This window comes from Corvus brachyrhynchos, unplaced genomic scaffold (genome assembly GCF_000691975.1).
Source record: "Corvus brachyrhynchos isolate BGI_N302 unplaced genomic scaffold, ASM69197v1 scaffold525, whole genome shotgun sequence".
Taxonomy (NCBI): domain Eukaryota; kingdom Metazoa; phylum Chordata; class Aves; order Passeriformes; family Corvidae; genus Corvus; species Corvus brachyrhynchos.
In genome coordinates, this window is record NW_008238341.1 from 278981 (window position 1) to 290615 (window position 11635).

General features: G+C 48.8%; 1 protein-coding gene across 1 annotated transcript; it reads left to right on the top strand.

Moving 5' to 3' along the window:
- The first annotated feature begins 31 nt into the window (after nucleotides 1-31).
- On the top strand, nucleotides 32-9236 carry OTUD3 (OTU deubiquitinase 3). Its single transcript, XM_017735093.1, has 7 exons — nucleotides 32-856; nucleotides 1619-1731; nucleotides 5275-5397; nucleotides 6057-6182; nucleotides 6738-6834; nucleotides 7075-7256; nucleotides 7588-9236. Exons 1-7 carry the CDS (start codon nucleotides 793-795, stop codon nucleotides 7759-7761), a joined length of 879 nt encoding a protein of 292 aa, XP_017590582.1. The 5' UTR covers nucleotides 32-792; the 3' UTR covers nucleotides 7762-9236.
- Nucleotides 9237-11635: the final 2399 nt, after the last annotated feature.

Below are 11635 nucleotides of genomic sequence, written 5' to 3' on the forward strand. Positions count from 1 at the left end.
AGATGGGTGAGCGCCGCGACGGGTGTCCCCAGCAACCCCGCGGCCGGCGATTCCCCGGGCATCCAGCCCTAAAGGCTGAGGGCTTCCTCCTCCCCGGGTGATGGGAGCCCGTGTCCCCGCGGCCGAGGGCTTTCATCGCTCCCGCGGATGGGGAGCCCGTGTCCCGGGAGCCGAGGATTTTCCCCTCCCGGTTCAGTGGGCCCAGTGCTCCGCAGGGGCGAGGATTTCCCCGCTGTACCACTCAGGGATCTCTGCTGTTCTCTGCGGTTCTGTAGGGCCTGACGGCTCGGCCAGTCCCAGCCCTGGTGCCCGGGGGGCCGAGGGCTGCACTGTCCGGCTGAACAGAGCATAGGAAAGTCCATAAATGTTCTTATGGAACACTTTCACCCCCTTCTTTTCCATAAGGTGAAAGGGTAGTAAACGCTTCTGCTGAGAAGTGGCTCGGTGGGTCATTGGCTTGTCTTTTGTTGCTTTATGTCACTTGTCTGGTGTCGGTGTAAGACACTTTGGCGCAGCAGTTGTACCGTGACACGATTGCTCAAACGCAGCCGTTCCCGCAGCAGCAGCCATTCGAAGCACGGGGAATGAGTGCTCCTTTGCATCCATACCCTTGCTAAACTGGGCAGAACGAGCGCAGCCCTTTCCCTTTGACCCCGTATTCCTTCTGCTGCCTCAGACACACTCACTCATCATTTCCCTCTCGGCAGCAACTGCTTGTTCCGGGCCCTGGGGGACCAGCTGGAGGGGCACTCCCGGAACCACCTGCGGCACCGCCAGGAGACGGTGGAGTACATGGTGAGGCAGCGTGGGGACTTCGAGCCCTTCGTGGAGGATGATGTGCCCTTTGACAAGCATGGTATGGGCTCCGTGGGACATCCTGGGAGGCGTCCTTGTGCCGTGGGGTTGCATCTCCTCAGAGCAGCTCCTTACGAACCAGTTCCTCATGCCAGAACTACCTGAGGGCTCCTCCCTAGTTTTTAGAAGCAAGGATTTTACACTTACGGCTGTTGTGATGCTGTGGAAAGGCGAGCTGTTTAATCCGCATTGAATTTGTCCTGGAAATTATTTAAATTTAGGAGGAACTTGGAGAAGGAAAGAGAGACCAAAAAGGCAAGGAGTAAAAATTAGGTGTTTTAAAAGGAACTTAAGAAAAATTGTCTAGTTCTCCTTGAATACTGGTGGGTATTTGGCTGTTTTGGTGAGTGGCTGATTTCTTTGGGTTTCTTTCTCCTTGGAACTCAGTATTTCCTACTGGGAACCCAGGGGAAGATCCAAAGCAGAGGTGAATACAGCCTTTGATGTGCCAGGCACCGTGCAGATAATGCATGAAGGTGGTTTGGTCACTTAGGATGTGGCACTCCTCCTTCTGAGCTAACAAAGCCAGTGGCCTTGCTAGTCTAAGAGTGTAGTGCCCTTTCTAGAGATCTCTGTGGTCATTTAAATGTATTAAATTCTGTTGCTGCCAAATTCTTGCCTCAGCACTCACTGTTTCACAGGTGGGATTTCCCTTCCAGAATTTCTTGGGCTCGTGTTGCAATCTAACCCCTCCTTATCCCTCCACTGCTTCTGGAAGTGTCAGAAATCAGCTTTCAACTCTTGTGAATGTTTTTTCCTTTAGTTGCCAATTTGGCCAAGCCTGGTACTTTTGCTGGCAACGATGCTATCGTGGCCTTTGCAAGGAACAATCAGATGAATGTGGTTATTCATCAGCTCAACGCTCCACTGTGGCAGGTGAGAAACAAAGCTTCTGCATTTTGGCCTAATTTTTACCTGGTGGATATAAATAGTGTGGAAAAATCCTGATTTATTAAAAAAGAGCAGTCACTGCAATGAGCTGGGTATAGTGCAGAGCTGTGCTTGGTTTTGAAGAGGGGGAGCACTCCAGATTTTGGCTAGGAGGAAAGAAAACAGCAAATGCATGAAAGATGGGTGTGTGGGGGCAGAGCAGTGTGTTTTAGTTGGGTTTGAAGCTGTGAGCTTCAGTGCCATGCTCTGTCTCCTGAAGATCAGACTGCATGTGAGGTGAGTTTTCTGGTAGGAATCCCAGAATGGGTGGATCATCTGGTCCTGTCTCCCTGCTCTCGAGGCTGAGCAGCCCCGGCTCCCTCAGCCTGTCCTGGGCACGGGGATGCTCCAGGCCTTTCCTCGCCTCCGCTGCCCCGGCTCCAGGAGCTCCCTGGCCCTGCTGTGCTGAGGAGCCCAGGCTGGACACAGCACTCCAGGTGTGTCTCCCAGGGCTGGGCAGAGGGGCAGGGTCGCTCCCTGACCTGCTGCCAATGCTCCTCCCAGTGCACTGCAGGATCCCATTGGCCTCTTGGACCCCAGGACACTCTGCTGGCTCCAGGACAGCTCGTTGGCCACAGGACCCCCAGGTGCTTCTCCGCAGAGCTGCTCCAGCAGGTCACCCCCAGCCTGTGCTGGTACGTGGGGTTGTTCCTCCCCAGGGGCAGGACCTGCATCTGCCCTTGTTGAGCTTCAGACAGTTCTTCCCTGCCCATCTCTCCAGCCTGGCGAGGCCTTCTGAAGGACTGCACAGCCCTCTGGGGATCAGCCCCCTGGAATTTGAGCTAGGCTTAAGGAAATCTGTACAATAAGGTTCAGGAAGATGGAAATGAAGGTATAGCAGGGCATGCACTGTGTGGAAGCGAAGCTCCATCAATTCTGCTTGGGATGTGGAATGCCAGGATTTCTGACAGATGGAGAAATGAGGTTTTAAAAGAAGTGTTAAGACCTTAAAATGGTTCCTGGAAAGGACTGTGTGCTGTGGTTTCCTCTGACAGAGAGACACTGAAACAAGTAATCCATCAGGTCCCTCATTTTCTCTTTTTTGTTGTTTTTCTGTGGCAAGTCCACACTGGAACAGGTCCATGCTCAGTCTGCCTGGTCACTGAGCAGGTGAGAACCTGTATTCCAGCCAGGATTGTTTCTGGCCCCTATTTACAGACAAAACCAATGAAGTATATAGATTAAACAGGGCAATAAAGATAAAACACCGGCTGAAAGCTGTCAGTGACATCTTAATACATTTAAAACAGCGTCAAGTGGATTCCTGAACTCAGACAAGTTTAAACTCTCCTTCATAGGCAGCCATGGCCAGTGGGACAGGTGGGTGAAGCACCTGTGCAGGGGCAGTGACCCTGCAGGGGAGGTCACAGGGGTGGTTTTCATGTGTTGTTCCTCAGTGTTATAATTTACTGGGATTTTGATGTCCTCCTGAGAACCTTGGTTCTTTAATCTCCTCTCACTGACCATTTTAGGATGTCAGTACAGAGTTTGTGATGAGGCTCTGTCTTGCCCGAGCAGTGTTGTTAGTGGAGGGTTGTCTCAGGCCCTTGAGAATGGTGTGAGTAAAGAGAACTGTGAGTAGTTGTAACATCATGAGAAGCTCCTTGCAGGTGGACATCTCTGCATGGAATTTTTAGGGTTTTGAACACCCCTTAACTTTTTTGATAGTGACTGTAAATCCTAGAATTGGTAAGGTTGGAAAAGACCTTTAAGATCATGGAGTCCAACCATAGACTCAGGTTAGCTGAGATTTGTAGGTTATTTTATTGGCTTTTTGGATAACAGGTTGGCTTTTTTCCCCTCTGTTTTTAATCTGCAGCTCTCATTTACTTACCAGTTTCAGTGTGTTCATAGAATCAGAGAATCCCAGGTGGGTTAGGGTTGGGAGGGACCTTAAAGCCCATCCAGTGCCACCCCTGCCATGGCAGGGACACCTTCCACTGTCCCAGGGTGCTCCAAGCCCTGTTAAGCCTGGCCTTGGGCACTGCCAGGGATCCAGGGGCAGCCACAGCTGCTCTGGGCACCCTGTGCCAGGGCCTGCCCACCCTCACAGGGAACAATTCCTTCCCAATATCCCATCTAACCCTGCCCTCTGTCATTGGGAAGCCATTCCCCCTTGTGCTGGCACTCCAGGCCCTTGTCCACAGTCTCTCTCCACCTCTCCCGTCGGCTCCTTCAGGCACTGGAAGGTCACAATTAGGTCTTCCTGGAGCCTTCTCTTCTCCAGGCTGAACAACCCCAATTCTCTCAGTCTTTCATCATAGGAGAGCTGCTCCATCCCTCTAAATCAATTTGGTGGCCTCCTCTGGGCCCACTCCAGAGTGAAAAGAAGCTTCTCTAATGAAAGCTAAATTGGCTAATTTTCAGAATAATCTTTCAAGAGCTTTGGGATTTGCTAGATACGTATGCAAGCTCTGGCAGAAGATAAATCTTTGAGACTAATCTGACCAAGTTTCAGCATTTGAATAATTCAGTAGGATAAAAAGCAGGAGTTAAGTATAACCAAGTGCTGAGTTGGAACCTGAAGGTGAAATAGATGAATGGAGAGTTATTTGTTGGAAAACCTGAAGTCATTAGTGCAGCACAGACCGCAGACACAGCTGAAGGGTGACTTGGTGTGTGGTCTTGGAGCTGAGATAAGGCAATTCACAGACGTAAAAGGGTTGGGAAACTCTGGAGCCCTAAAGCAAGGAGTTCTGGTCCTTTGCTTACTGACGTCTGCTCCAGGAGAGCTGTTGGGTCTTTGAACTCAGGCTGGCAGGTCAGGCCAAGCTGGTCTGCAAGTGCAGTGGGATTTTCTGCATTCCTGGCAGGAGCTGGAATGGTGTAGCTCTTATCTAATAGTTTGAGACACTGATAATCAGGGCAGTAACGATTCTCACATCAGTACAGATAATACTCAGAGCAGGAATTTTCTGTGGAAACTGCTGTAACTTGGTGCTGACAAAGCAAAGGAACATTTGGTTGTTAACAGTGCTCCTGAACAGAGTTAGTACATTTTCATGGATTGGCTTTCTTTTAAAAACAAAACACAGCCACCTGGAATGCTGTTAAAACAGCGTCTTGTCCCAGCTGCAGATCACAATGTCCTCTGAGTGGCTGTTTCCACTGGTGCTGTCACTTGAATGGCATCTCTTCCCTCATGTTTGAGGGTACAATGACATGGTACCTTCCCTGGGAGCTGTTGCTGAAGTTGGTTCTGGGAAGATGATCAGAAAACTGATAGCTCCTGTGGAAAGTTTAGGAAATAGTCCTGAGCTTTCCGCAGAAATATTTTCATCCCACGTTTTTTTTGTTCTGATGTAACTGCCCAATATTTTACATCTGGCTTTCAAACCTTCTTCTTCTCTTCCTGTTTCAAATGCTCCGGCAGCCACGTACTCGCTTCCTCCACAGCGTTTGCCATCGCTGCAAAAAATGAATACTTTGATAAATCTGGTGCTGAAGTGGATTCCAAATCCTGATTTGCTGTTTGCTTCTTTTATTGAGATTCGGGGCACGGACAGGAGCGACGCGCGGGAGCTGCACATCGCCTACCGGTACGGGGAGCACTACAACAGCGTCAGGAGGATCAGCGACGACTCGGAAGCCCCGGCCTATCTTCGGATGGAGGTTGGTTTTGGTGGAATGAGCCAGCTGTGGGTGACAGACAGAGCTGATGAATGCTGCCAGTTGATTTCCATTCTCCTTTGGGATGGAGGGAAGAGCTGGGTCTCTGTGTCATGCTGGGATAGCAAAGCCCTGAGGTCGTTGTAGCTCATGCTGCCGGCTCTCCTGGGAGGGGAAGGATTTCAGCATCTGGGCTGGAAATGAATCCAAAGCTGATGCTGTGATGTGGGCTGTCTGGGAGCAATCTCATCTAAATGACGTAATTGTGCACCTCAAATGGAAAAACAAAGGGAAGGGAGGAAAGAGCTGGAAATGCAACAGCTGGATGCAGCTGTCCTCTTCATATCTCCCTTTTTGATGTTGAGGAGTAACTGTGCTGTGCGAGAGGTTCTCTGCACACAGCTGAGGTGTGGTATTGTATAAAAAGAATCCATTTAAAAGCTTGTTTATTGTGATTCATGATGCTGTGGTACACTGGAGTTTGTTCAGCAGTGCAGGAGATGTGGGAAACTCTCAGTGATGGTGGAAGTTACACAGTTTCCAAGATGGTTTGACAGGGGATGTTCCCAAGAAAAGTGTGCAATGATAATTACTTTTATTAGGATATCAGATTTTTTTGGGTTGCCTGCTTATGTGCTCTGCTGGGCTTTGCTCTTCTTCAGATGCTTTGCAAGAACGATTCAAACAAGGCAGAGGAAGTGAAGCCACAGAAGGGCGACTCCGAAGATGAGACTGAAGTGGAGGTGGAAGATGCTGTACAAAAAGTGTGCAGTGCAACTGGGTGTTCAGTAGGTATCGAGGAGCCTTTCTGTGCTTAATGTTGAAACCTCCTTGATACATGAAAGTAGTCCTGGGAAAAAATTCTAAAAAACACTCGTCTTGGAGAAACTTGAGAACCACGGCCATCAATCGGGGTGCATCTCATCCTAGAATCAACCCTTAAATGCAGGTGAAATACCTCCTTTCTGTGGATGCCTAATAATTTTGGAAGGTTTGTTATGCAGCTCTCATAAAATTCACTTGGAAACAAATCCTGTAAGTTCTGAAATCCTTTGGGGCTATTGAAGATCCCAGATAACTGGATAATCTGTGACTCTTGGCACTGTGCAGGTGCCTAGAACAGAAAGGGCAAAGAGGGAAACTTATGCTGAAACAGCATATTCCTTTTTCCTGATATCTTCAGGAATTTAAGGTTTTCCCCCTCACCTTTTCAGAAGTGAAGCACAGACCAATTGAGTGATCATAAAAGCAGCAGCCCCCTCTCAGTGGTGCAGGTGTTGTTAAGTGAATGTAGGTCAGAGATTTGAACTTCCTCAGTGTTCTCCTTCCCCTCTTGTGGACAGGACATTGATTTAGTGAGCCACGTTCTGGAAGTGGAGGACTACAACGTGGAATCTGCAATATTTGCCATCTTGCAAATGAAGGAAGGGGAAGGAATAGGTGAGTCACAGTTTGTCACCTGGGGCTTCGGGTGGCTGTGATGTTGGTGTTGGGGACAGAAACGGGGCAGGTGGGGTTTGTGTGCTGCCACTTCAGCCTTCTGCGCTCAGGAAGGTTGGTAGTGAGGGCAGCTTCAATCCAGCTTCCAAAAAACCCCAGGACTTCTGGGAGAAGGAACTGGCTGACAGTGCAGCAGCTCCTGGGTAGAGCGTGTCTGAGGAAAACCTCTGCTGTTGGTAGGTACCAAGGAGCAGCAGGAGCCCCCGGGCAGCGAGCAGAAATCCTGCAGCAGAGCACTGTGGGAGGAGAACGGAAGTGGTTCAAGAATCTTCGGAAATCAGAGCTTGCATCAAGGTGAACCAAAAAACGACAAGGGACGGGCTGGATCCAGGGAAGAGAACCGAGCCAGCAGAAACCCAAAGGTGTGTGAGGGGTTTGGCAGCAACGTGAGCGCCCTTCAGTGATTGGGGGATGCCCTAGCATTGCTTACTCAGCAACTCTCTTCTCCTTTCAGTTAAAACCAGCTTCTGCTCACTGCATTTTGTCACTGCTGCAGCTGTGACTTCTCTGCCACAAACATTTCCTGGTGACATGTGGCACTGTTCCCAAAACAACTCAGAATAAAGTCCTGATAAATACTTAGCAATGTCCTCTGGCAGCTGCCTTGGTATCTGCTTGTCTCCTTTATTACTTTTCCCCAGCTGAGCAGAACACGTGTGGTTTGAACTTTCTGTTTCCATCCTTCCCTTTCAGGTAGCCAAAAAACAAAGGAAGGAGCAGCAGCGGCTGGAGAAGAAGAAGCGGCAGGAGGAGAGGCACCGGCAGAAGGTCCTGGCCACCAAGAGGGACAGTGCAGACAACAGGACAGAGACAGACCCGGGCAACCACGTCACCCTGGTGAAGGCCATGGCAGCCCTAAACATATGACTCAGTGCTCTGCTGAGAAAAGTCAATAAAACTGATGAAGACAAAATTCCCCCCAGGAGAATTTCCAGGCACCCATTGTTATCTTAAAATCCGTCTCTGCCAGGATTTCCAAGCACGAGAGAACTTCCTGTTCCTTTGCTTGTGGGGAGGACAATTGCTCACTGATTCTGCATCAGCCTATGGTGAGAAGAGTTGTTTGAACTTAGCAGGAAGTAGAGACTTGGGTCTATAATCTTGGAGTTAGATGAAGTTGAGAACCTTTTCTTCACACAAAGGTGTCAGATTTGTTTGACATCTCTTGATGTGCCTGGATTTTTTTGTTTGTGTGTGTGGGTTTTTTTTTGTTTTTTTTTTAATTTGATTATGCTTGGAGGAGCTTTATTTTACCTTGCTGTCAGGGAAAGCTTAACAAATCTCAACTCAGGAATATCCCTGGTGGGTCTTTTTCTATTTAAATTCAAACAAAGTAAGGGAACAGAGTCCCAGAATCCTTTCCAAAGCAAAGTGTGTCAGGCAGCACTGTCTCAAACATGACATTCCTCTTTTCTTTGCCATGCAGGAGTGCGGTGACAAGTTTTAATCTCACTTGAACTGCTAGCTTTGCACTGGGCTGGCTCAGAAGTGATTAATACATGGAGGGAGATTGGGATTGCTGCATCCATGAGGTTTGGGATCAGCTCCTGAGACCTGTAGGGGGAAAAAAAACCCACCTGCAACAACAATCCCAGTGGACTCATGAGACTGCAGAGCCAGTTCTTCTGATCTGGTAAAATGTGACAGGAACGGGCATGAGATTCCTGGTGAGTGTTGTTACTTGGACACCTGGAATCTTGTCCCCTTTGCCACGTTCCAGAGGTTTTGGGCTACTCCAGGGCTTTAGTCCAAGCCAGGAGCTTGATAGGTGTTAGTCTCCAAATGAAATTAGTGTGGCCAAAGGACCAGGAGTCCTGGGAACAAGCTTCCAAGCAGCAGTGATCCCTGGGAAACCTGCCTATTTCACCTCATAAATCAAGCTTTTTTTCCAGGGTAGGATTTTTTTTTCATCTTAAATGCCATTTTGGTGAGGTCACCAAGTAGGATGTACAGCTTGACTCCTGGGATATTTTCCACTGTAGGACTGAGAATTTGGGTCGAGGTGAAAGGACTGTGGGACTCAGCCTCTGATTTATGGCTCACGGTGTTTCAGCTCCACTCAGGTTTTTGGGCTTGTAACAAGCACTAAGCTTGAAGAAAGCACATGTGCACTTACACACAGGATTCACCTCATCAGCCAGGGCAGAAGTGAAAGGGATCTTCTGAAAGTAAGGAGTGTTGCATTTGAAAAATTTCTGTCTGTGCTTTGAAGTTCATGAATCAGCATGGAAATAGAAATGTTTTGGTTTTTTTTTACTGAACTGCCAAGAACTGATCTGGTACTTGGTGTGCTCTGCTGCTGTTACTTGAAGAATAAAAAGAAAGGGGCTCTCCTGGAAGAACTGCTGGTGTAGGAATTCCTGTTTCTCTGAGACAGTCGTTTTTGCAGTAGTGGAAAGAGAGGTGAGTCACAGCTTAGTGGGGAGAAAGTGCAACTTCCTTCAGGGGGTGATGAGCTGTGACAGCAGGTTTGGCAAGGCAGTGCAGGTGACCGTGTCACCTGTGTCCTGGCCTGGCCTGTATTTTGGCCTGAAAAGCAGGTGTGTTCTGCAGGTTTGAAGAGATAAGAATTTGCAGTTGTGTACTGTGAATAAGAGGTTTGATCTTAATGAATTGGGTTTTTGTCCTCTGGAGGCAGAGCTGATAAGAGGTTCGTTGTTGCCTGGAGCCTGAGAGCTGTGAAGGGAGTTGTCTTGGAGGCTCAGGAGGGAACTCAAACCTCACCCCATCGTGTCCAGGATGAAAGGGGGGGGTCTGCAACAGCAGCACAAACAGCAGAGGGAGAGACTGGCCAGCAGCTCGTGGCCTCTGATACCTGGAACCAAATCTGGGGCTGAAAATGCTTTAATTTCCAAGTGTAATAAGATTAAAACAAACTGTTGATGTGCTGGGCTCAGAAATCTTGACAAGATCTTTATCTTGCCAAGAAGGCTTTGTGCCTGCACAGCCAGTCTGTATCCAAAGATGTTAAAATTGATTTTGTCTGTTTCAGGTTTCTCCTGTTGAAATTTCTACCTTCCCAATGTATATTTTTTTTTTTCCTGGGGAATCTTTGTGCAACATTCTTCACAGAACTCAATTTATGCAGTGAATTTGCTTTGTAAACAGGTTGTGGATTTCCCTGGGAGGAGGAAGGGAGGCGAGGAACAAGAGCAGAACAGCACCATGATTCATAGTGTGTGTTTACTCCTTGCTGGAGCTGAGTGCTCTGTAATCCACGGGCTGAGGATGGACAATAAGCACTGGATATTGCCTTGGGATTTGAGGAGGATGACTGTTTGTTATTAGCTGCTGGCTGACAAATTTGAGGGTGTTTTGGCTGTTGCTGCAGCAGGGTTCACTGTGAGCCTCTCAAGGGCGAATACGCAGCAGGAGGGTGTAGAAAGCCACTTTCCCTGCATCCTATCTCCCACCATCATCTTCCCTGGACTTATTTTCCCAAATCCTGCCCCTGCAGGTCAGGAGTTCAGTTGAACTGAAAGTTTTAAGCATTTAGGCAGGTTCTGACTGCCCTCCATAAGCATGTCTGCATATGGGAAGGGTTTTCTGCCCGTGCTGCTCCGTGTCTCCTGTCCCTTGTTCCTCCTTGGGAGCTGCCTTCTGGTTTATCTCACAGCTTTGCCACATCACCCGTGGTCTCCATGGCCACAGAGCTTTGGGACCTGCAGACAGGAAGGGAAATCAGCCCTGAAGAACGATCCATAATCCAGTGTTGGACAAAAGGTAGATGGTTTGTGCTGGTGTTGGAGCTTCCTGGGTGCAGGCGCCAGCCTTAGAGGACAGCATTGGCTCTGTCTCAGCTTCTAGAATCCTTCAGTGACTGTAGACAATGAGAAGAAATGAGTGGTTTGGAGTTACAGAAACACCACATTTACTCTAGGGGTGTTGCTTGTAATGAAACACTTAACAGAGTCAGGCAGGAGCACTGAGGTGGAACTCAAAGAAATTACCCTTAAAACTCCTTTATTTTAGGCAGAACGCATCTCCAGAGGCAGAGTTACAGTTGGAGGTGCCCCCATCGAGGCCCAGGGCTGTGGTACAGCCAGCCCTGGCTTGTTAGAGGTAATTAGGGCTGATTTGGGATCATGTGCAGCTGTGGTGTGGGACCAGGTGGCTGCAGGGAGCTGCAGCCTGAGATGTCTGTCTGCAAGAAAGAGCCACCCAAACCTCTGAGCCCCCTCCATTGGACTCCCCCATGCCTTCAGTGAGTATTAATTGCTTAAACAGTCATTAGGAGTGGGATGGGGCTGAGCTCCTGGAGGGAAGCTGGGCTTGGAGCCTGCTTTGGGGTTGGGGTGCAGCAGCCACTTCCTGTTTCTGTGGTCATTTTTTTTTCTCTGGAGCTCTTAAGACTTTGTGGTTGGCTGCTAAAATGTCACTTCTGGTCATTTTTTAAGAAAAACCATGTGCAGGAAAGAATATTTTCTTCAAAAAATCAGCCCTCAAGCTCTGTGCTGTTACCTACCCCTTCCACCACTGATTCCCAAAACACAACACTGATCACAATTCACAAATTTCTTTTAAAAATGTATCTTTATTTGCAGGGTCTGCCTCATTTTTATGAGTTATTTAACCACGGGGAGCAGTTTTTCCCTGTGCCAAGGCTCTGAGGAAAGGTGCTGGACACCTTTTCGGTGCCGCAGGGCTGCGCCATGTCCTGCCTGGCCACAGGGAAGGGAAAACAGCCCCAATTCCGATGGTTTCTGTCAGGTTTGGAGCCCCGGCCTGGCAGGTGTGTTCA